The sequence below is a fragment of the Centroberyx gerrardi genome, chromosome 13, assembly GCF_048128805.1.
Source record: "Centroberyx gerrardi isolate f3 chromosome 13, fCenGer3.hap1.cur.20231027, whole genome shotgun sequence".
Taxonomy (NCBI): Eukaryota; Metazoa; Chordata; class Actinopteri; order Beryciformes; family Berycidae; genus Centroberyx; species Centroberyx gerrardi.
Window position 1 is genome coordinate 8,742,182 of NC_136009.1, and position 24,949 is coordinate 8,767,130.

Consider the following 24,949-nt stretch of genomic DNA (forward strand, 5'->3'; position numbering starts at 1 on the left):
GCACATGAAGGCAGCTAAAATGTACAGTGTGTGTGTGTGTGTGTGTGTGTGTGTGTGTGTGTGTGTGGAGGGGGTGGGGTACGTTAACTGCCACCACCACGCTCGTTGGCAGCGGTGTTCGACTGCTCTGGACTGCAGACAAGATGGCCACAGACTGTCAGTTATAAATCTTATCCAAATTCTTTGATAATATTAATATTGTAGCGTTCAATCAAAATGGGTTTATCTCAGAGTTCAGCTGCTTCCGAAGGAGGGACGTATGGATATCACGTGCACGGCGTAAGGCTTGTAAAAAAAAAAGATATTTTTGAAGCAGCGAGTGTAGCAGCTTATCTTGAAATGTTACTGTAGCCTGAGTAGTTGCTACCTGACAAAATCTGATGAGGAGGCACTATTTACTTGTGAATTCGAATTGGAAACAATTCTGCAAGAGCAACTTTTATTTTTGTAAAAGAAACTAGCATAAATACGCAGTCTAATGTGTAAATACATAGACTCACGACAAGGAAGAAGGAGCTCCAGCAGCCCTTAACCTATTACAGCACTAGTGCTCAACATTATTTAATTTACCTCGTGTAAATGAAAGTCAAATGTATCTTGAATTATTTTCTATAATGCATTGCTGAGAATATTTGTTTTCCATGTGAGGCTTGATTCAAGAAGGGAGCTATGTTTACTGGTCTTTGGGGAATAGCCTCACGTTACTTAAGCATTTTCAGGCTGTTGCATAAGATTTATAGTTCACATTATCAAATATAATTGGTGACACAGGCTATGATTTGGTGGTGTGATGACTATTCTAAAACACACATTCTTGTGGTTGTTTTTTTTATTTATTTCAATAAGATATTTTCGCCATTATTATTACAATTTACATTTTAAGAGCGTCATTTTTTACGTAAGAATGAAATGAATTCGTACATAATAAATAGTCCTAGTAAAAGGTGTCCCAACCTGGCGCCCCCATGATCTATTATTTGGACTGGAAGAAGCCATCTACTGTCCATGTTTGTCCTATGTAACTCATTCAGAATAAGCCTATTACAGTTTGGTTCTTTTAGTTTTATCTGAATGCAAGTCAGATTCATCCCTCGGTAGATTCCAAAGCCCTAAGGCTGATGTATTGGTGTGAAAGTTTGACTACTCTCGATCAGCAGGTTTATGCATAAATCTAGCTCTACAGGTTTGTAAGTTGTCTTGGGTGTTGACAGGTGCAGGAGAATTCACCTGCAGAAAAGGCCGGACTGGAGCCCTTCTTCGACTTCATTCTGTCTCTTGACAGCAACAGACTTGTAAGTTCACAACCACTGTAGTCAGTAGTCGTTATCTAGGTAGGTCATAAATCTGTAAAGGGCACACAGGTGTATTTCATATATCATATCATATATATCATCATTTCGTATATCATAAAAAACTTTAGATTACCTCCTACTTTATAGGCATCGAGAATGTTTTTGATCGACGACTCTTATTTCTGCACCCCAGAACCAGGAGAATGACCTGCTGAAGGAGCTTCTGAAAGCCAACATGGAGAAGGCGGTGAAGATGGAGGTGTATAGCACTAAAACCATGAGCGTGCGTGAGCTGGAGGTGGAGCCCAGTAACATGTGGGGAGGACAGGGCCTGCTGGGCGCCAGTGTTCGCTTCTGCAGCTACCAAGGAGCCAACGAGAACGTGTGGCACGTCCTGGTGAGCTGCTCCATCGAGATCTAGGAAAACCCTATATGATTCAGATTCTGATTGAGCCTCTGTATTCATGAACCCATCTTGGATCCACCTTTTGTTTGGTCCCATAGTTGAAATTAAATTTCTTTCCCCTAGGATGTGGATGTGAGTTCCCCTGCTGCGCTGGCAGGGCTTCAATCCCACACCGACTTCATTGTGGGAGCAGATCAGGTGATGCAAGATGTAAGACTCATTTTTATTTTTCACGCATCTTTGTTGACTTTGGGTTCTAATATATTGTGCTAAAATTTGCTCAACGTGTGGGTTTTTAATAGACCACAAGTCAAAAATGACCTGATCTTTGAAAGCTGAGCCGTAGTTCATGTAGACTTGTTGATTTGCAGTCAGAAGACTTCTTCTCCCTGATTGAGGCCCATGAAGGGAAGCCCCTGAAGCTGCTGGTGTACAACACACAAACGGATACTTGCCGAGAGGTGGTGGTCACGCCAAATGGAGCGTGGGGAGGAGAGGGCAGGTGCGTGGCAATACACACAAACACAAGGGATTCAGAGCTGCTTATTGGGAAACACCACTGTTTCATCTTGAAAAAGCCTCTGTTCAGCCTGTTTTAGTGAACATTCACTACTTTTTGCATAGAAAGGAATGACAGAACCTCCTCCCCCCATTTGTGTTACCCTAACTCCAATTAGGAGACATCATGCCAATGTATAGCTCCACTGAAAATAAATAGAGAAGAGAACGGTTCATCCATAAGTAATTTCTGGATTTTTTTTTCTTTTTTGCATTCTGTGATTTCAAACTGACAGCATTAATATACTATAAAGAGTATCTGAATAAGTCAGACAATCATTGTAAGAGTACACAAAGTCAGTCAGCCATTAATTTACAGTGTCCCAGTTCCAGGCTGTCCATTGGTGTGACATCACAGATTACAGCCTTATTTCTGTGGTTGAAAAAAGTCTGAGGTATTTCAATTGCTTTTAAAGAATAATAAAATATATATATGTTTGTTTAGTTTGGGTTGCGGCATCGGCTATGGCTACTTGCATCGAATCCCAGCTCTTCCTGAAGAATCGACGGCGACGCCCTCGTCCCCTGATCCTGAAGAGAGCACCTCTCCAATGCTGCCTACCCATGGATTCACAGAGGTACCGTATATACTGTATTTCCATGTAGTTCCACTGCTAATCTGACCATTGGGTGAACTGACTGCCAGTGCATTGAATGCCCTTTTCCCCAAGGCAATAGCAGTCAAACATAATGGTTTATCGATACTAAAACCATTACCCTGGTTTACATAGGATGATGGTCTTGGCTGTAGCTATAGAGTGTACCTCTGTTTGTGTACAGGCCTCCCTGATGGCTCCTTCAGGCCAGAGTGAAGATGCGGTGGACCTGGAGGAGCATGTCGTCCTCGAGCATGCTCCACTGCCTCCACCCATCCAGAGAGTCATGGACCCCGGTAAGTTCCAAGCCGTGTTTAAAGAAGATGTTGCACAAAAGAGAAAGTGCAGTGGTAAGACTCACTTGATGACTGCAGAGGCTCTCATTGTCTCCTTAACATCTCCTAAACTTTACCGGCCCAAAGAACTCTTTCCTCCACCGTCTGACCTGTGTCAATACTTACCAGTGAGTGTCTTGTGTTTGTGTTTCTAGGCTTCTCTGAATCTGAGGTGGCTATGATGAGCGCTGACCCCGCAGACTTGGTGGACAGGCTGGACCTGTCCATGTCGTCCATCGACATGACCAACACTTCGCTGACCATGCACGAGGAGAAGGACGGCGAAATCTCTGGTGTTGGTAAGTTACACCAGCAGCAATTCATTCCAGCCTCCAGGTGCTTTCATGTGTTTAACTTGGATTTGACAGAAGGAAATAAGTTGGAAGAGAATCAATTGTAGTAGCAGAGTTTATGCGACCAAATGTTTTGTGTTACTGCAACACTGGAAGCCATCTTTATTCTTAATGCAAACCTTATTTTCTCATTTCCTGTTGTGCAGAGGAGCTGGAGGATAGCGAGGTGCCTTCACCGTCAGCAGACAACCAGGCTGAGCCGCAAGAGCTGAGCCCCGAGGCGGCCATGGACCTCGCTTCTGCCCTCGCTTCCACTGACACTCTGTCCGACTCGCCCATCCCACCCGTCGAACCATCTCACCCCGTCACAGAGTCCACGGCCCTCCCCAGCTCTCCCTGCGACTCCGGCGAAACCCCTGGTCCGACTACGGATGCAGCGTCTCCCCCCTCAGAGTCCCCAGAGCCTCCTGCTGAGCCCCCCGTCCCGGCCGTCGACCCCCCCTGCCCGCCTCCTGTCGATCTCCCGCCCCAGGCTGCCGACGAGTCCTCGCTAGACGATTCTCCCGGTCAGGCCATCGCGGACGCAGCGGAGCCTGACGTCATCAGCTCAGCGGAGCAGGCAGCGGAGCCTCAGCCAGCGGTACCCGCGCACCAATGTGACCATGAAGACGACGGGGAGGAGGCAGACGAGCTGACTGCAGAGCCCAGCCTTGAGTGAGCTTGCATCAGGTGACACAGCAAGTACAGAAATACAAAGTGATGTCGACAATCAGCGGGGCTTTTTAGGGAAACACTATGGAAGAAACACAGGACAGACCAAGGGAAAAGATACCCTGTGCAATTTGGTACTGATAATCTGACAGTCTTACATTATTGTACGGCTCCATCATCAGACTAGTTACACTACAGGAATGGGCTAAAGCATTAGCATATAAGTAGGAAAATACTTAGAGGCGCTGTAGTAATATCCTTGCTCTTTTGTATTGTATAAGAGAAATTACAGGTACTGCTAATTTGTAAGCCAAAAAGGTTATAATGTTATCAACATTTTACTTTGTCTGGTGTACAATTAGATTATATAAGTAACTAGGCATTGCTTTACAGTCCTTTCATACACTAGTGGAATGAATACTTGAATACTTCCAAAGATATACACATCTGTTATGACACTAACTACACGGAAACACACATTATACATTTACTACTGCAAAGCACAGCTGCACCTTAATCTTAGTATCCATGGCATGGTCAAGAGTTTTTGAAATCACCAGACTGTTGTCAGTTGAAATGAGTAAATGTTACATCGTCATTCACTACACAGACGAAGAGCACATCTCTTGGTGCAGTGTTAAATCCAGTGCTGCTGTTGATGTGTGTTTAAGAGGTATTACATTAATAATGACACCCCAAATAGAGGTTTTAAAATAGCATACACAGCTTTATTTTATAGGTTGGCATGTAGGCACATTTTAAGTTAGTGGCCCATGTATGGAATTTTAAAAGTGCTGTTGTGTTTACAAGGGAAATATGAATCCACTTTTAGTCTTAGTTGAATCAAAAGGTCAGTTGATTCTTTCTTAAACCTGCTTTGATGAGGTCAGTATGTTTTGAACAGTGTCATTATTTGATTTATTCAGCCATAAAGCCTGTACAGGTAACAGGCAAGTGATAGTACTTTTATAGGAGGAATTGTCCCAGTGTCTCATTCCACATTATTCACACTTTGTCATTTTTGTGATCTATGCAACAGTATAACAAAAGAGTATTGCCTGTGGCTCGAGCTCCTGTTGACAGGCAATATGTTTATAATGTAAATCTAATAGATGACAGACCTTTCATATGTAAGTAGTCTCTGATAACATAGTGATGCTGCTGTTAGTTGAGTAATTGTTTTGTTTTTGTAGGGGGCATCCTGTTTTTCCACTTTCAAAGTAGGTGCTAGTAGGTAAAATAAGGAAAAACGTATTTTTGCAGATATTTTATCAATGAATTGTATGTTTTATTAGGAATGAGTGCAAACAAAGAATCTGTTGATGAATGTGAAATGGGTGAATTTTTTGATGCTAAAAGAATCACATATCACTGGAACAAAAGATAAAAAATAAAAAAACAGAACTTTTTGTCCCTTGTTTTTCTTATTTCAGACTCATCAACCGAACATGTTACAATTCAGAATAAACATCCATTTATAATTACAATAAATCTGTCATTGTTAAACCATTCCAATTTATTTCTTTGTTGAATGCCTAAAATATACATCATTCACAAGTTATTACAACAAGGGTATACATATTGCAGTGTGATGGCCTAATTATGGTATCCCGTCCCGTTTTGGCCAATTGGAGCTCAATCAGTGCATCCCTCTATGACATTTTACACATTCCTCATGGGAAAATGTATTCCATAAAATTTACAATGAAAAGGTTTGTTATTCTGCTTGGTGACACCAAGTGAGAAATAGGCATCGCTATCTATTTTATTTTGGTAAATTTCCCACAGTGGTGAATATTCACATATAGCTCAGACGGTGAGATTCCCCTTCAAGTTGATATTTAAGTTATGTTTAATTGAATTACTATTTAATCTAAATGAAATATACAGTAGGAACAGCCCTCAATATGTCAATATAGTCACTGCTCATGATCCAAGCACAGAGCAAGTAAGCATGTGTTATTGTTTAAGATATATACCTTATATATAATTTCCTGATTGCTAAGATGACTTGGACAACTACTAACATTCTTAAGAGTAAACTGCAATTTCTGGGTTGTAGTGAGAACAACAAATGCCATTTTTACATCCAAGTCAAATTACCTTTATGATCATGAATGTGCTCTTTTAGGGATTTGGAAAAATAACTAGTTAGTTTCGACTTTTAAACTGTACAACAACAAAATAAAATTGCTGAACCACTCCTTCCGCCCTGGCCCCCCCCAAAAAATGTCATCTAAGTCAAAAATGTTGTACATATATTTACAAAAAAAAAAGAACATTCAGTTCATTGATAACAGCACAGCTAAAAAGAAAAGCTCAGACACTCGGACAAGTGCTTCTGTCAATGAGGTTCAAGCTCGGCAATAATTAAATCTCTAAGCCAAGGTAAGTTCAAGTTAAGATGGATGATGCCAAAAACAGAACAGATAATGATTGCTTTGAGGAACTGTGACACTACCCAGAGACCAAGTGTACTCCTAAGTGGTGATACTGTTTTAGACGGTGGAGTGTTTGTAGAACAAGGACAGTTTCTGGAATGTACTAGAACAAACATTAGTCTACTACATCCATGTGCATACACACACACGCACACACACTCGGACACAAACACATACTGTACTATCGGTCGCTTCGAAAGTAAAATGCCAATCAGGAGGAAGAAAACAAAAACTAAGCAGTCAAAGATGTAAAAAATAATCATTGAGAGCTAGATAAAACAGTTGATTCCATCCTTCAAATTGTAAAAAAAAAGAAAAAGAAAAGAAAAGAGAAACTACGGACCACTTATCACCCAGGTGTCTTGGCTGCTCCGGCCTGTTCTGGTGAGTTCCCTAAGATACACAGTGAGCCTCGTCCTCACAAATTTCACTGGGTCCTCATTGATACTGCGACTCTTGACCACACAATGGGGTTGAGGGTACTATATGTCAGAGGTGGGTGGTGATTGGCAAATGACGAAGAGTTCTTTTTTATTTTTAAAAGTCACGAGTTTCACGTGGACTTCTGCCTATAGTGAAGCGTCAAGTCCCCTCCGCTCTTCCAGATAAAATGTTTAACTGTTCGCAGGTCCATGTTGGGATCCAGAACCTGAGTGAAAGGTAAAGAAAAGACGACGGTGAGAAAAGTGAGCAAGGTCTGAAGATGTAAGAGAGGTAAAACACTGACGTCAAAGGTGTCAATGTAAATTAAAGCCGTACTAGGCAACTTTGCACGTTGGAGGCTTCGAATGGGAGCAAGAGGTAACGGTTTGAAAAATTTGAGGATTTTCTGCCATAACGACACCTGACACCAGAACTTGATTTGGGCAAATAGGACGAATGATTTAGGCTGATAAGATATTTTTAAATTACTGGAGAAAAGAAAGAAGGCATCACATTGGATATACACAAGTGAGCAGGTTGGGAGTTTGGGAAAAGCAGAGACCTACCTGGTCTTGACACATTAGCTCGATCTTCTCCTCAGCTAGCATGGCCATGTCCTCCTCCTTCTCCTGCTCCCCGGGCTTATCGTTGGCTGAGGAGCTGGTGGTCTGCGACTCATTGTCCAGGTTGATGATCTTCTCGTAAACGTGCTCCATCACCTTCCTCACCTGGAGCATGTCACTGGCCGACAGACGGTCCCTGCAGAACACAGTGCGTTTAAAATCAGCTCTCGACAGGCGGTTTGGACCACACATCTGCATCATCCATGTTATTGTTTCACATGATCAGAGGAAATACAAGCTTACAAGCTCACAACAGAGAGGAAAACAACTCACTTCTTCAGAGTTTTTGCACCAGAGGAAGAATGGGGCTGGAGGTAGAATGGGATTTTGTTGAATTTGGGCATATTTTTCTGAAAGAGAAGAGGAAGGATAATTAATACATTTAAGTCAAATGCATCAAATCAGGCCCAGGCCTGGAGCAAATTATTAGTGTGCTTGCTGGAAGAAATTCCAACTTCCACCTCAGGAAAATGCAGTGGAACGGCCCTTCAAGTCGGAAGTCCAAGTCAGAAACTCAATTTTCTGAGATGCAGTTATCGGACATCATGACAACATGGCAGCATACACTGTAAATGCTACAAAGCATTACGCTGAGTTCTTCTATACTTTGTGCCATCTATAAAAGCTGATCAGCGTAAACAAACGCTTGTGTGTGTCTTGCGTTGCTTAGCAACAAAAGCAGTAGTGCTTGTGTGAGAGGGTACAAGCTGGCAAACTGATAGCTTGCTAAAGGCAGTGTGAATGGGTTCAGAATTAGCAATGCCGCTTCACATGCACACATACATGCACGCACACACACATTCTCCCATGACTCTCCTTAATTGGAAAGGGGGGGGATTGCACAGAGAGAGAGAGAGAGAGAGAGAGAGAGAGAGAGAGAGAGAGAGAGAGAGAGAGAGAGAGAAGATGTTGGGAGAAGGGAGAGGTTTAAAGGAGGGGGTGAAGGCAGAGGGAGGGAGGGATAAAAAGGGAAGAAGGGACACAAAGACACACAAACACATTTCCTTTGTGAGCAAGCACGCTCAAATTTTCTTCAGAAAATGAGCCTAATCCAGTTTCATTTCACCATGTAATATAGGATTTAATATAAGTAAAAAAAATGTAGGCCATAATACTCACATCTACAGTTATGTCGATAACCCACTGTGGAACGGTCTCATTCAGCAACATGGATTCAGTCTCTCCACCTGAATCTCTACATAGCAGCCTGCAGCATATAACATGGCGTATTCAGTGACTCAACCATTACAAATAACATTTCTAAACAATCACACATCATTGCAATCTGGTGACATCAATGTAATCCGGTGTCGCGTGGATCGATATGATGAATACAAAGTGGTGACATAAACCGAGTTTCCAGCCAAGTACTTTTGTGCAAATTATGATCTATCAAATTAGAAAGGCTAAATGGAAGCTGCAAAGTTTGATCAAACTTACTCAATATCGCAAAAGGCTTTTATGCTGGCTTGAGACATAAAAGTTTTTTGACAAAAATCACATCACAAATAACCACTGATACACAACATAAATACTGTTGTAGCGATGTTTCCACTGTAATCCTGGATATTCCCACAGTGCAGGTAAAAATGTCAACCAGCAACAATTACAGGACCCATAACAACTTGCCTAATACTAATCAATTCTTGAAAGCCTCTTTCCATTTTTCTGCTTGATGTTTTCTAATTTAGCCACGTTGAGGAACGCTCGTAATTTGCTGATGGAAACTGATAAAAACACACCTAATTCACATTTTATTTTTTGTGACATTTCAAAGGTTTGATTACAATCCGCTTGACAGTTGGATGTAAACTTAGGTAATGAGACAGTACCTAAATAGAGTTCTGCCTCCTGCTTCCCCGAAGATGACTGGCGTGTGTGGCGGCACCTGGAAATATCCATTTCCTTTCTGGACCCTGTTCTCCTGCTCTCCGTTCACTGTGGGGGTGGGAGCACATTCATAAGACCAACTGATACCTTAGACGCCCAGCACTCACGGCATTGATCTACAACAGCAAGAAATGTAGTAGATTGTACAGCCAACTCATGTTTGAGGCCAAGTGGATAAAAGTATATATGAAGCACAAATGGAAAAATGTGTCTGCACGCTGGATGGAAGCTCCCAGTGCTTTAATGCACTTTAGTTTCAACCAACAAGGTCTTTATCAGGCAATCAGTCACATAATGGAGGAGGAGGGGATATACACTGGATGAAATATTTCAATGAAAGCACTTGAATCCAATATGTGGATGTATTTTTCTGTTTGTAATAGAACTACAACAGGATGAGACACCATCAGGTTGACACAAATAAAAACATTATTGTAGGAACATTGATTAGTTAACAGTCAAAATCCTTGCAGGGAAAGTAAACCATCTCCTTACCGTGATTCACCTCGTTCTCCTCCTCGTCCATGGGGTTGATGTGAGTCCTGGGCCAGAACTCCAGCAGAGCCTGCAGCAACAGCCCACCCAGGTTCACTGCAGAGATGATGGGGGCAGAAGCATTTAATATGAAGTTATAGCCTTAATGACACATTACTTAAGTGTTACTTGTAATGTGTAATGTGATATAGTCTGATATCATACGCTTTGGGTCAGATCCATCAGAGCTTGAAAATCCTGCGTCCTTTGCAGACACCCAGGCAGCAAAGCAGTCACTTTCATCCAATGTGATAGTGAGCATCTATTCAACAGCAAACCAAAGGAAGAGAGGAAAACAAACTTACTTGACTTAAAATCCAAGCTATTGCCTGAGATTGATTAAGTTCACTCCATTGTTGGAAATGGGCATAATTGCCAAGACAGATGAACAACTCTTTTTTTGCCCAGGTTTTGAACTCACCCCAGTTTTCAGATCAACAGAGAACCAGTTTGGCACATAGACCATCTTGAAGCGCTTTTTGATCTCTTCATCAAACTCCACTTTCCCCAGGTCTTCACCCTTGCAAGCCTGAAGATAGAAAAAGACAATAAAAGCCCGATTCAGACCACAGATGTGACCAAGGGTGCGTTCATACCAGGCATGTTTGAAGCAGTTTATTTGATCTCTTTAGTGATTACTCCTTTAGTTTGGTTCATTTGGGCAGGTGAGAACAAAGCCATTTCAACTCGGGTGAGCATGAACACCGGAGAAGGTAAATTACAGCAAAGCGTGCAGACAAGTCCATCATGCTTAGTTGAAGTTACAGGGACTGGAATTCGATTTATTTTGACTCCCGGCAGCAAAATTTCTCACCTAACGAGATGAAGGTTACTAAAGCTTCCCAATAAACAAGCTACTAGTGAGTCCATGTGACTTTATTTAAACCCCTGGTTCACAAGTGGTAACTGGGCAGTGTGAACCACTATGGCTCAGACCAAAGAACTGTAGGTGTGATCGCACTCTATAGCAAAGAGATTTACCACAGCCTGGAGTTTACCTTGAGGACATCCCAGAAAGCCACATTGTTGTTGGTATCTTTGGTGAGTATGTGTCTCTTGTCATTCAGAATGTGACACTGGATAATACTGGCACCTCCTACAAACACAATGTGGAATTGTAGTGAAAGACATCTCAGAGAAGAGGATTTGCAAAATTTATAGTTTCAAACAAATAAATGTTTACCCTTGATGACTTGTTCAGGTTGAGTACATAATGGTGTCAGAGGGGTACTGCAGTCATTGTCATAGTCCCCTGATGATCTGAAGTTGTGCATTCCCTTTAGAGACTACACGGAAAAAACAAGTATAGAAAATGTTAATCATTACAGATTGTCCTGAATCTTCATAATCCCTTCATTGCTTTTCCATGCAGCAATAGCTGTGATTAATGTAATGCAATTATCATTTGTGTATCACCCACGCCATCACAAAGCTGGTTTTAATTTTTCTACAAATTACAGGAGGATTACCATTAAATAGCATTAGGTGCAGTCACACGCATAGGTCTCTATCTGCACTGTGTTCTGCTAGAGTCATTAGGCTGACAGCTCGCCAGTGATCTCAGAGGTGACACGCATGCTTACCCATTTATTAACGGATGACTTGGTGGTGGAGACCCAGATTGCTGGAGGTGGGTCAGCAGATCTGTCCAGTTCCATCTGAGCAAGAGAGAAAGAGAGCAAAAGGTTGAATGGTTAGAATGAGTTATGAGCGTAGGAATGACCTTTAAACAGGAGAATACCGGTGTGATTTAGAGTTATAGCCCATTTACTTCTGTCTGTCTAGTTTATGTTTCCCCCAATCATTTTGCAATGCATGCTGTATGTAATTAGATGTTTTAACAATTACTAAATTTTCGTTTTTAAAATACAAACGTAATGGTGTCAAACCTAGCTAGAAGTTAACTGTTAACTGTCCCGGCTAACAAAGACACCCTTACAAAAAAAAAAACATGGATGTGACATTAAAGTTTGTTAATGCGATGTTTTGAGGGATTATTTCCTGGAGGAGACTTCCATTTCTTCCTGTGGGTGTCAGGTGATCGGCAGTAAGCAGAGTGTAACATAAAGCAGATATGAAAACACTCAACTCAACACAATGAAATAATGACAAAACCAAATTAAGGCCTCATGTTAACTGTGATTTTCTAGCTCAGGCAATTTTCAAGTCTGTGTTGGTTGTTCTTCATACTGTACAAAAATGAATGGCAGCAAATGGCTTCTTCTGAAGGGAGGAAAATGAGCCCTGATTTCTCCAACTACACTGACTGTGTGCAGACCCCAGCAGGAATAATATAAAGGAGAAAGGCAAGGAAATTATGGGCACAAACTTAAAAAGAAAACATTGGTATTATCCTTTAATTGAATTTGAGGGATAGTTGTATTTTTTAATTCAAAATCACAGCATTGTAAATTTGCTCCTCCATCCCTGTTACTATTGTGTAGTTACAAAGTGAACGCAATGCATCATAGAATTAAATCATTATCGCACAACTGGGAAGTTGATGTTTCCCCTGTTCCAGGTTAGTGTCTACTGGCTCCTTACTTTGAGCACCGGGGCCTTCTCCTCACAGATGAGCACGCGGATGTCTGGGTTGCGGAGGTCAGTGCAGTAGATCTTTTTGTCCCTGCCTCCGGAGTAGATGTGTGTAAAAGCCTCGTTGACCTGCAGTGCCCAAACCCCTTCGTCATGGACCCGGTAGGTGGCGATACACCTTTGCTGGCCGAGGGACCACAAACGGATGGTCCCGTCGGAGCTGCCGGACAGGCACTGTGGGGGAAACACAACAGAATCAGACTTGGGGCAAAAAAGAAAGAAAAAAAAAAGTGTTGAACAGCTACCAACCACTGTATATTTCACACATCTCAACTCACCTGAGTACCATCTCGATTCAACAACAATGACTTGACATTGTCTGTGTGGCCTTTCAGCTTCATCAGTTTTGCACACGTTCGCGGGTCCCACACTCTCAGAACCTAAGGAAAGGAAAAAAACACAATTAGCGCACTTGTCACTTTGAATCTCAATGGATTGGTGGAGGTGGAAAGAGATAGAAAGAGACATTCATTGAAAACTCAAACCTTTTCTGTGGATCCGGATACAATGACTGTGCCCATCTGATTCATAGCCAGACTGTAGATGGAGTCTTTGTTCCCACTGAGCGACGAGGCTGAGCAATGAGACAAAACAAGAGTGAGCCCACTGGTACAGACACAAATATCATCCAGGGAAAAATAGAAGCCATTACAAAACACTAGCGACTAAAAAATCAGAACAACCTTAACCTTGTCCTTTCACAGTAACAAGTGATAAGCCAGCCACAGTATCACAGTAATAAGCCACAAAACAGCACAACTGTCAAATAGAAAATATGTTACTTACTGGTGACAGTGTTGTTGGATGCGGTGAGTGCTGTTAGCGTGTTCACATCCCAAAGAAAGATCTGCCGGTCCAGCCCAGCTGATGCCACCAGCTCCTTGTCCTTAGCATAGGCCAAGGCTTTCACATAGTCCTTGTGTGTCCGTAACGTCGACATGCAGAACCCTTTATGCGCATTCCACACTTTGACTGTTGTATCTGATGAGGCAGATATCACTGAAACAGAAGAGAATCAACAAAGTTTTCAACGTTTATCAAGTGAATCTGTCAACAGGACAGCAGAATAAAAGAGTGCAATGTTAGAGGCTGAATTGCATGGTAGGAAGAATATATCCCTAAACAATACAGCTGTCAGTAATCAAACTCACGTGTTTTTCCATTGCAGCAGAGAACAATGTCATTAACCCAATCTGTATGATGCTCCATCGAGGCAATGTATGGGTCCTGCTACAATGACAGAAAAGAGGAATTAGGACGTTTCTGCTGTTGAGAATTGAGGCAGAGTGTTATCAAGTGATTCAAGAAAATGGATGTACACAAGAATGTTGCAGCCAGATAATATATAGAGTCTAATATTTGATATGGATTAAGAGACTGAGAAGCTGTACTTTGTGCTGGTTGACACTCCATATCCGGATGATGGAGTCTCTTCCAGCAGTGAAGAGCCGGTTCAGCGCAGGGTCCAGTTGGAGCGCATTCACCCCGTTTCGATTATACTTCTCCACCTCATCTCTAATGACATAGGACACCTGGACCATAAAGAGAAAAGTGAGCACTGAGGTCAGGCTGCACTCACAGAGCCATAACTTACCTCCAACACCCCCGGGTTTACCTTCACACAGCACATTACTAACTTTCTAATGCCCAAATCGATGCTTCAACACGGTAACGGTAGATGTTCCAGCTGCGCGGTTGTGATTAAAATCAGCTAACGATACATATGACTTAGCTAATTAGTCACACAAAATGGCGAAGAATTTCCCGAGGATTCATCGTAATTACGGTTAAACATAGGACAAGTAATTTGTGATGACATGTCTACCACTGCATACTTGCAAAGTGCAGGATGGAACCAGCAAGGGACGTGCGTTATCCCAGCAATTAGACCGAGCCCAGTTACAGTGTAAGCTAACGTTAACGCCGTAAAGCTTAATATGGCTGCTAAGACGGCATACCAAATATTGGTGCTAATAAACGCACTTTCCATGGAAATAAGACTGCATTTACTATGTACTTGTGCGAGAATTGCTAACGCTAGCATGTGACGATTTAGACGTTAACGTTAGCTGAAGAAGCTAACAACTAACGTAAGCTAAGCTAGCTAGGTTAGCCGGCTTGAGTCATGATTCATAACAGCCGCGCTGCCTCTTTCAGCCGGTTTTTAGTATCTGTCAAGTGTCCTTGAAGCACTTTTCTATGCTGAACACCATCATATGGCCGTTGCCAGACATTCAGCAACAACGCAAGAATTACAATTTACCTGTACTTTTCTCCGCCCAGCAGCATTTTGCCTGTGATGCGTGGCCATCTTGCATGTTGACAGTCAATGCATATGATGCTACATCCGGAAAAAAGAAAACATACGCGCTTGAGCTTTATGGGTAATGTAGTTTTTATACTGTTTATACTTGCGTTTCACTGTGCGGAGAAGGGTGTTTTCCCTCTTTTCAGAAGGCTGGTCAATTTTCCACTGACCAGCCTGCCACATCAGGAAAGGGTCTGGACCTAAAGAGAAGTGCTTTGTAGGTTTGTCTGTCAGAGGGCCGAACTAACGTTACAATTTTGGTTACACTTATTTCTCTAAATGACAGTGGGTCTGCTACTCTGCTTTCTCACCAGCAACAAAACCACACACACTCAGTTCATGTCCAAATAAGAGATGACACTTCAGAGAGCCGCCAGTCTTGAAGTCAGCACTCCTTTTCCATGAACAGATATTGAGAGACTTTCTTATAAATGCTTGATAAAAATGAGATTTCAGTGATTTTGCAGTCTCTTGTCTTGCAATGTCTGCGTGCACGTGTGTGTGAATCTTTTTAATATACCTTTGTATACTTTTATATAAACCAGACCATCCTGTTTTTCATGGAATAATGTTGCACCCCTTCATCTTCAAGAAGGCCTTGGAGGCACATTATGACTTTTTGAGATTAATCATTTTCAGAAGAGCTAAGAAATTTGAATGTGGTGATGAGGTCATGGGAGCTAGGCTTTAACAATTGTAAAGACAGTAATTGGCTATTGCCGTGCAGCTTTTTTAATGTCAGTTCAGCCCCCCCAGCCTCTCAGTTTGAGGTGAACCTCGGTGGTGCGGTGGTGGTTAGGAATAAAAATATAAACTTGGGGGAGTCCCATAAAGTTATTACATAAAACCCAAATTTCCGAGAGAATGCAGTAAACTATGTAAATCTCGGCAAGTGTTCTAAATTTCCGAGTTTCACTGAATCTGTGACCTTAAACTCAGCATAAATGGTTTGACTTGATTGACGTGAACAAACGCGCGAATTCTTCTGACAACCATTTCTCTGCAGAAGAAAAGTGGAACTCACAATTTTGCGTGCGTTAATGACTTTAGTAAGTAACTTTTATCATAACAATTTTTTTCGTGCTAGTCTCTTCAATGATTTATTTAGAACACTTTTAACAATGGCAAGCTAGCTGCCTAACGTAACTGCTATACACCAACTGGGTTACACAAACTAATGTAATGTTAACGTTTGCTAGGTCTAGCTAGCTAGCTAGCTAACTACCATAGGCTGAATTTGAAAGGCTAAACATAAGCTGTCTCTGACTTTGAAAACACTGTTGCTGGTGGAATATTGACTAGAAAACACAACTGTCTTCAGAAATGGATGGGAAGAGAGGGGAAGGGGAGAGGATGAGGCTTTTCATAATAGACATTTTTGAAGGGTCATTTTCTTTCCAGAATTGGCCAACTTGTTCCTTCAACCATTTTGAAAAATGTATTATAACACCATGTGTCATAAAATGTATGGTTCAGTTAGGTAGTGTATCAACCAACACACTCTTTAGAACATATTTAAAGATACAATGCTGAATGCTGTGGTATTTTAGGAAGTTAGTTCCAAGTTTGCATTTAATAATATACCCATGAAGAATACCAAAAATCAATATCATTATTGTTGTGGCTGTGGCCTCAGTTAATCTCTTTCATAAATAATCAAATTGAGTGTAACGTTCCTGTATTAACATTGTGTAGGCATCACTGCAGAGGATCTTTACTCTTGGCACACTTTCCTGGCTTTATGCACCAGTAGAGGGCGCAATACGGTAAAACTATGGGTTTACAGCTGGTTTACAGCTGGGCAATAATACCAAAGCTAATACGGTTGTCCATATGCAGGTAGACTGTCCACCTTCGCAGGTAAAACAGACTACAGACTTACAGGTGCAACTTTTTCCCTCCTGAAAATGCCACTGTATCTGCAGACAGCTTGTGGAAACCTCGTGTCCTTTTAAGAGTTTAATAAACTAGATTATTTTGTTGAGTCAAGTGGTGCAATTTTAGTTTAATACATTATCTCTACAGAAATATCCTGAGAGTAGTGATGTAGTGGAAAACGGCAAGGTGGGTAAATTACGATTATAAGGCCAGCAACCACCAATGTAAACACAAATTAGTTATATTTTTAGAAAAGCATCAATGTATGTTTACCCCATTAAAAGACCATATCCCCGTAAACTTAGGTTACACCAGTTTCATATAACTTGACGATGTTTACGATAAATGTGCGTTGTAAAGACTTGCGATGAAGTATAACATGTAGTTATGTTGACCTAAGCAGGCGTTTAAACTCTATTCCGCATATAAAAAGTGGGTAAACTTTAGTTGTGTGAGTTGGGTTTATCCTCCACCACATCCCCGTCTATATTCGCGACTTCATAGTGTGGGGGAAAAGTCAAGTCCAACTCTCAATATGTTGGAACTTGTATTTCGCCATCACATTGAGTGAGACGGGGTGGTAGAGCGGCTGTAATCCTCTGTGGCCGGGCATCCTCCCTCCTCCCTCTCCAGTCCCACTTGCTCAAGGGCAAATCGAGGTGCGACTCTCCTCCTGCTGCGCAACTGGTGCAGAAAGCGCACCATCCTCTCCGCGCCGTGGGGCTTGGGACTTTCCTCTGTGGGATGAATACGGAAGAGCCACTCGAATGGAAGGGAAGACATTTATTGAGGTGACAATTGGTAGGAGATGCTGCACATGTAGCAGAATTCAAAATGTTCAACACAAGGCGTTCATCTAGAAGTCAGTTCTGACCGACGACCTCTGGATTCCGGTAATAACACGCACTTCTCAGCCCTGTTGATTGGAGTATTGGTCCATCATGAAGCAGGATATGACATGAAAAGAAGTCATGGATTTCGCAGGGAGGGTTTGGCAGTTCCTTCTTCTAAAACCCGAAGAACTTAACTCTGGAAGCTATGCTGCAAATCTCAGAGTTTCACATGTAAGTATCCTTGAAAGAGCTTTTGTATATTTGACATTAGACTGCGTAATATTGCCCATGCATTATTTACCATGACTGCATAGACAGTGAAGTAAATAGCATCTTAGAGTAAACACCGGCCCTAATTTGTTCTCTGTTTTGTCTTTTGCTGTGTGCTCATAAAAGTTGAGTAACCTACTGATGGCCTCCTCAATTTAAAATGATGAGGCATATGTTAGGGCATTGGCTTGTAATTTATAACTCTGAATAATACTGACAGTCTATTTGATATAGCCTACTGTATCACAGAAGACCAAAAAAAAAAAAAATAGAATGTAGGCTACTTATTGGGAAATAGTCATTTGATGTGCATGTTTTTCTTTAATTCGCTAAGAGTTTAGCATTAAAGGCTTACATTTAGCTGGATCATTTGCATCACTCCATGACCTCTCACTGTGGCAAAATCTGTTTGAAATTCCAAATATGGAGGGAATCATTTTTTTTTTGTGAAAACTATATTCTCATGCAACACAGAATTCCACAGCATGCCTAACTTTTAAAATTGAATGGATGACACATCACATAATGATGTATGAAGCAGCAGTAGACATTTGAAACTCCTGTCCCTCTTTTGGTAACTGCTGAGACCAGAGTATGACATTTAAGATCTTGATTGTGTCTCTCCTGGCCTAAGGTCGGTTATAACTATCATCTATCATGACTGGTTTCAAGATTTCCTTGCTTTGAAGTGGAATACAGATTCCATACCCTGCCTGCGTCCCAAGTGGTTAGCCTGAAAACAGCCTATATGTGGATGGACAAGTCTCCAAACTTAAACAATATTTCTAAAGCACATAAACATTATTGCTCATCAACATGGCAGTCTATATGATGATAATTTCACTACAGCCTCATTTTGTAGGCCTATACCTGCTGTAGCCTACATATTTAGACTATCTGCTGCAATCACAGTAAAAGGTTTTTGCAAAGAAAGTAGGTCATCAGTTCAGTGTTGAGCACCTACAGTAGCGCTGCAGTATGAATCTCTGTGAGGGCAACAGCCATTCACCATATGGCAGTATGGTGAGACACAACTGTTGCACCCTTTGACTTCCAATCTGCAGTGGATTATTGTTTCCATGGGTATTAATAACAAACTTGAACCTTTTCAGGCCTTTTGCAGTTTATGGAGGTTTTTCTAGTTGTATACAAATCCTGTCTCAATAAATATTGTTGGTTTAGAATGACAGGGGTTTGTGATCATGGTCAGAGTCTAGATGTTCTCACAAGTAAGTTGCTACAACTGTTTAATTTGGCATTTGAAGGTTTACAATTGTTCCATAATTCCAGATTTGACATGAGCATTTAACCCAAGGAAAGAGCATTTGATAAGAACTGACAGTATGTGAAAGCTAAGCAGAAGTACAGTATATTCATATCTTTGAATGAGAATGAGGTGACAAAGTTGTAAAAAGCTTATTTCCGTCTACCAGCACTACTCTTCAGGGGTATGTATCCAATAGACAACAGATTTGACAAACCTTGATCTAGAGGATGTGAGAACAAAAACAGAAAAAAACCTGTACAGTCCTATAGTATAATTAATCAGAAATATCTTGAAAATGATATATACGGTAAATGGAATCCCATTCAAATTTACTGTACTTTACACATTGTCACCTTTTGCTACACAAAGCACACAGTGCAACAAACCAGTGATTCGAGAGTACATACTTGATCACCATGAGTGAACAAAGGCTAAACTGCTTGCCTATTATCCTGTTAACCTGAAATAACCCTCTTGAGGGCTCAACTCCATGACACCAGTGAAACTCAGAAACGGAGTGTTAGAATAGAGGTAACAGATCAGTAGAACAAAATTCAGAAACTTATTAGGTAAATTTTCATTACAGGAAACTTTGTGTCAGTATTTGGTTGCATGAATATCCCATTTCATATTTGGCAATAGTTTTGGTAAGCTTATAGCTTACAGCATGATTAATGGCTCCAAATGGTACTTATTACATAATGACCGATGGGAAAAAAAGGGAAATCACAACAAGATGATTTTTTGTTATTACACAAATGAAAGAAATTCATGGGAAACCTGGAATAGAAGATATTCTTTTGCATTTTAAAAATTATGCAAAGAGTATTTGCTAAGAACAGACAGTAGGCTAGGTGACAGGGAAGCAGAAGTTTAAAATGCATTTTGATTAATTCCTTTGAATGAGAATGAGGTGACAAAGTTGCAAATAGCTTATTTCCATCTACCAGCACTACTCTTCAAGAGGGTTGTCCTTCTAGAAGAAGGATAATACATGAGAATGGGATCAAGCCATAGGTCAAGCTAGGGACAGTTGATTTGCCCAAAATCAGCATCTAACACAACAAGCACATCATCTTCTTCTTCAGTATCCAGATCAAGATACCTCTTTTCCCTTAAAATAATACGTTCACATATGTTTTTGGATTAATTTACCATTGTGCAAGAAGAAGATTGATAGAAATGTCAGCTGTGTGTTAAGTAGTTTTGAGATAATGCAAAGCTACCTGGTACCGTCCACTAAACATGATTTAGCATCTGTAGAAAAGTAAATAGATACTGGGCACACAGAGGTGACACTGCTAACAATCTACTCATCACTCAACAGGAATTTGAGCCAAGAGTTTATTTGATAAAAGTTGGTGTATTCCTGTGGAGACAGTAAATCATCTCAGGATCTCTGTTTTCTCAGGATCTTTAGATGATCACAATAAGACAAATAACAATGTCAAGACATTGTTGAGCTAGATAGTTTCCAGAGTGACTCAGTCTCTCTAACAAACTCGCTCCATGTCAAAGCTCACATGGGTTTGAATTGAACTTTAGTGAAGTGAAGTAGTGTGTTCATTTACTGTGGTGTCCTAGAGTGTCCTAGAGTTTGGACAATATCATAGTCTAGTAGAAACATATCGCTGCTGTCAGGTGAAAACAAAAAAAAATGAAAATTGAAAATCTCCAAAATGTCCAATCTCCAGAAAGAAAAACTGCCTTGTTTTTAGCTTAATGGCTGTGCATTTTTGAGTTTTGGTTCTGAAAGGATTCCATCAGCCCAGGGGTTGTTGAATTTTCTCATCCTATAGAGAACTATGTAACTATGTGTCCTTCAATTGAACTTGAAAACCAAGATTTTCAGCCAATTTCACTCAAATTGGAGTTACAAGGTTTTCATCTGACAGTGATGATAGCCTACATTAAAACATTGATCCAAAGCCGTAAATGTGACTTTCTGTAACATGCATTTCAGAATAGCCTTTAAACTGTCAGTTCAGTGCTGTAGGTTTTCAGACACAACAGTGCCGTGTAGCATAAACAAACTTAATTAGGCCTACCTTTTTAATCAATATAGGTTACTTTATAAAAGCATTCATGACAATAATTTTTTCTTTTCATTTTGTCAGAGCGGGTTACATACAGTGACTAAAAATAGTCCATGTCATGAAAAGCAGGGGAAAATGTTATTTGTGCAGCTAAAACATTTAGTTTCACATTTCAATTTTACATTTCAGTGAGCGTTTGATAACAAATCATTCCCAAAACAAGCATAATGGTACAAAATGTCTGATCATTTGGATTAAGAGGTACATTAAATAATCTTGTCCAAAAGCAATGCTCTTCTGAATTCTGACAAACACTAAAAGTATAAAGTTATAGTAATGCATTCTGTAGCATATTTTAGTTTAGAAATCAACAGCTTAAACATCTTATAATGTTGCACTTTTGAAAACATTATTTGCCCTTGATCCATAATATATAGGGAAATGTATTAATTGTGTCAGATCCCTGGAAAGCTTGTGTATGAACCCTTCTGTTTCGGTATGTTTGTTTTAACAGGTTTTAGGATGATAGAAGAAAAGGAAAGAAATGAAAATGGTTGGAAGCATTTATAGGGAGGTGGAAATATCCCCAAAAAAGAATATAGATTTAAAATTGTTAACTTGTCCTAAAGAAATTCAAAACCAACAAAAACATGGAGGGGAGCAATGGGAAAAAAGTGCTTATGCAGAAATAGGTAATTGGGCATGATTGTTGGCATGTCTGGCTTTGGGATTTGGGCATATTTCAATGCTCCAAACATATTATTACCTAAACACCTTCCATTCCCAAGTGGTTCTACTATAGCAAGGTTTTGATTAGATCTAACAAAAGAAGATTTTCAAATAATACCATCCATGACTCATTAGGATTTCAACCCCAGAAATACTGAGTAACTGTGATACTCTACATCAACATGTGTTGAGGGCAGAGGAAGCACCCAACTTCACACTTCACAACTTTTCAGCCACTTTTAAAGTCTCCCAAGGCTCACAAGCCTGGAAAGCTATTTTTTAGTTGCAGAAGTAGATAGTCCAGAGGCCTGTCTGTATGCATGCCTCCCATTGCCATGTATTTATTCACTTATATCCATTCAGCAGTCAGCAGGGTATTTAAGACTTGACATTCCAGTGGGTATGTTTAAAGGAAATAAGTCTGTCCTCTTTACTTCAAAATACTATTGAGTTTTTATTTTCCATAGTTTTTCCACTAATCTCTATATTTTAGGGTTAGGGTTAGGGTCTGCACCTACTAAATGTAGTAAATGTATAAGGTGTACCATTAGGAAGAAGTTAAAGTCGCATTACCTTGCCAAACTAGATTCCATTCAGTTTGAAACCCTGTGTTTTAATACTCATGTCTTATGATGTTTCAAAAGTGAATTAAACATACCTTGTACCAAATTCTGACAACAAAGCCATCCAATGGGAAATAGTGTGTGGACTATGTCATATGGAGGTGTAATGAAGTAAATGAGCCTAAAAGTGACAAAACAGCAGTGTGTCCCGTGTCTATAATTGGTGTGCTAGTGACAACAACGTCCTCTGGAAGAAGGTCTCCTGGACATAACTGACCCTTCTCCATTATATCACCTCTTAACATCCCTATTAATCCTATCAAAAATACTTGAGGAGTGTGTACTGTCCACTCTCCTTTAAAAGAGAGGGAAGTGAAACTCGACAGTTAACTTTAAAGCTAAAGGTTTTAACATGCCTCCGCCTATCAATAAAAATGGTGAAATTATGTTCTAAAAAATATGACCAAACAAAAAAGTTGAAATCACAGTAGCGGAATCTGTTGTTGAATCTGTTCACAAACGTGTTAAATGTCAGTTTTCAGGCTATTTTCGTGGCCTCATTCAAATTAATTGGAAGTAAAAATCTGAACGCTACAAACTCGTCCAGCTGCATCCAATCTTGGTGATTAGTTTATATTCTGGTTTTCATGGCAGTCAAGTGCCAAATAACTCCCTCGTTAAAACTAAGTGGAATATTGCTTTAACTTTTAGGAGCAATAACAATAGGAGAAAATTTTGAAAACCTCAAGGCATCTCATGGAATATTTTAACCTCTAATTATCCAGGGAAATTGGAGCAGGCGGGCACGCTTTCTCTTTTGAAGCAACGCCCTGCTTCACATTCAACCAGTAGCCCACATTCCCACCTGGGATGTGCCCAGTGCAACTGCAGTCCTCTACTGTTGGCCACTGAGCAGCTCAGCTGGAGTGGTTGGGGATTAAGTGCCTTGCACAAGGGCACATTGATGGTAGCTGTTGTGAGGTGAGAGCATTATTCATTTCAGCCACAAGCCTGCGTCTCTAACCTCAAGCCTACCACTGTCCAAATATAGTGTATGAGAAATGTAATTGAAGGATATCTTGATATACTTTGCCATCATTCAGTTTGTTTTCCAGTTTTCAGTTTAGAGAATACAGCACAGTAGTAATATAGAACACGTGTGTGTGTGGGTGGTTGAGGGTGTGTGTGTGTGTGTGTCTACCAATCCATGGCTCCTCTGTACTTTGAATCTAATTATGATAATTATTTGCAGTGATGACCGTATCACATCTGGCTGTAATGGGAATTAAATTTCATTCAACTAAGAGACTTTTTCTCTCTGCCCTGTCTAATTCTTTTCCACCATTTCCTCCCCCCAGTAAGCCGGCTTGCAAATCAAAACAGCGCACATTGGCAAATATTCTGCCTGTGCATTTGACTGTAGATTAATAATATTGTGACCCAAATTCATATACAGTTTGAATACACATACTGTTGGTTGCCTATGACTAGATAAAAGTGATATGGCCAGTGCCAAACGTAAAACAATTTTCGGTGTAGAATCAGTTGTCACATTATTTTATTTAGATCTTGTACTGAGAAAAGTGAAACAATGCAAAGCTACGCAATGTGAGTAAAGGCCTGTGTCATGGCGTTTTGCTGTTCTGTAGTGTTACAGGTGACGTCCTGTGACTGCTCTGTATTTCTGTGAAGGATCTGTCAGTGTCACATCATGACAGAAACGTCTTTGCTTTGAACCAGTTTATCTGCTTTATGACGTTGCAAATGGAACTTAACCTATTTATTTTGATAGCAAATGGGAAAGCACTGGATTCAGTGTATGAGATGAGCTGATCTGAGATCAACCTTGGCCAAATAAGCAGATCAAGTGAAAGCAGATAACTAGCGTCTGGCTGGACGTGTGAAGGGATCAATGCATTTCAGGACAGGAGATGGAAAACTCACAGAGCTTAGTCAATATGAAAAGGATACAATGGCATTTCTCTGTCAAAAGGGGAACATAGAAATGTAATCCTCTCTTTGGAAAGCTTTTTAGTTATTAAAATATCAGTCTCAGTCGCTGGCAAAAATTTGGTTGTGAGTTTTTATTATTTTTATAAGGACAGCAGCCCTCTCTGCCCTCCTTGAGTGTTTTCTTTGGTTAGAGTGGCCTGGGTCCTGGGTCAAATTATTTGCAAATTTTCTTTATGCTTTGCTTTAGTCTACTTAGATGGGTGGAATTTGCCAATATAGGGCAAAACAATGAATGCCTTAAGATTTTAATCCATTTCAGACAACCGTGGGAAAGCATTTGAAGCTATATTTAGTAACTTTTTTGTGACTGACAACTTACCTGACACTATCTGAATTGTCCTGATGCGGCAAAATA

The 24,949-nt window shown here is 40.6% G+C and overlaps 2 protein-coding genes across 4 annotated transcripts; one reads left to right on the forward strand and one right to left on the reverse strand.

Annotated features, from left to right (window-relative positions):
• Nucleotides 1–140: 140 nt before the first annotated feature.
• On the forward strand, nt 141–5,637 carry LOC139913991 (Golgi reassembly-stacking protein 1-like). Of its 2 annotated transcripts, none has more exons than XM_071902170.2 (9): nt 141–279; nt 1,212–1,292; nt 1,486–1,689; nt 1,822–1,908; nt 2,070–2,200; nt 2,702–2,834; nt 3,037–3,202; nt 3,343–3,486; nt 3,687–5,637. In XM_071902170.2, exons 1-9 carry the CDS (start codon nt 217–219, stop codon nt 4,196–4,198), a joined length of 1,521 nt encoding a protein of 506 aa, XP_071758271.1. In that variant the 5' UTR covers nt 141–216; the 3' UTR covers nt 4,199–5,637. The 2 variants fall into 2 exon arrangements, with proteins under 2 accessions (XP_071758271.1, XP_071758272.1); XM_071902171.2 differs by having other exon boundaries at nt 3,037–3,148.
• Nucleotides 5,638–5,689: 52 nt separating this feature from the next.
• LOC139913990 (WD repeat-containing protein 48) lies at nt 5,690–15,017 on the reverse strand. Of its 2 annotated transcripts, none has more exons than XM_071902169.2 (18): nt 14,961–15,017; nt 14,089–14,229; nt 13,849–13,927; nt 13,484–13,696; nt 13,183–13,271; nt 12,976–13,077; nt 12,647–12,871; nt 11,686–11,760; nt 11,286–11,388; nt 11,101–11,198; nt 10,524–10,631; nt 10,268–10,364; nt 10,064–10,159; nt 9,511–9,616; nt 8,798–8,885; nt 7,952–8,028; nt 7,622–7,814; nt 5,690–7,281 (listed from the first exon to the last, which is right to left on the reverse strand). In XM_071902169.2, exons 1-18 carry the CDS (start codon nt 15,006–15,008, stop codon nt 7,186–7,188), a joined length of 2,034 nt encoding a protein of 677 aa, XP_071758270.1. In that variant the 5' UTR covers nt 15,009–15,017; the 3' UTR covers nt 5,690–7,185. The 2 variants fall into 2 exon arrangements, with proteins under 2 accessions (XP_071758270.1, XP_071758268.1); XM_071902167.2 differs by having other exon boundaries at nt 13,849–13,924; nt 14,961–15,008.
• Between the last annotated feature and the right edge of the window lie 9,932 nt (nt 15,018–24,949).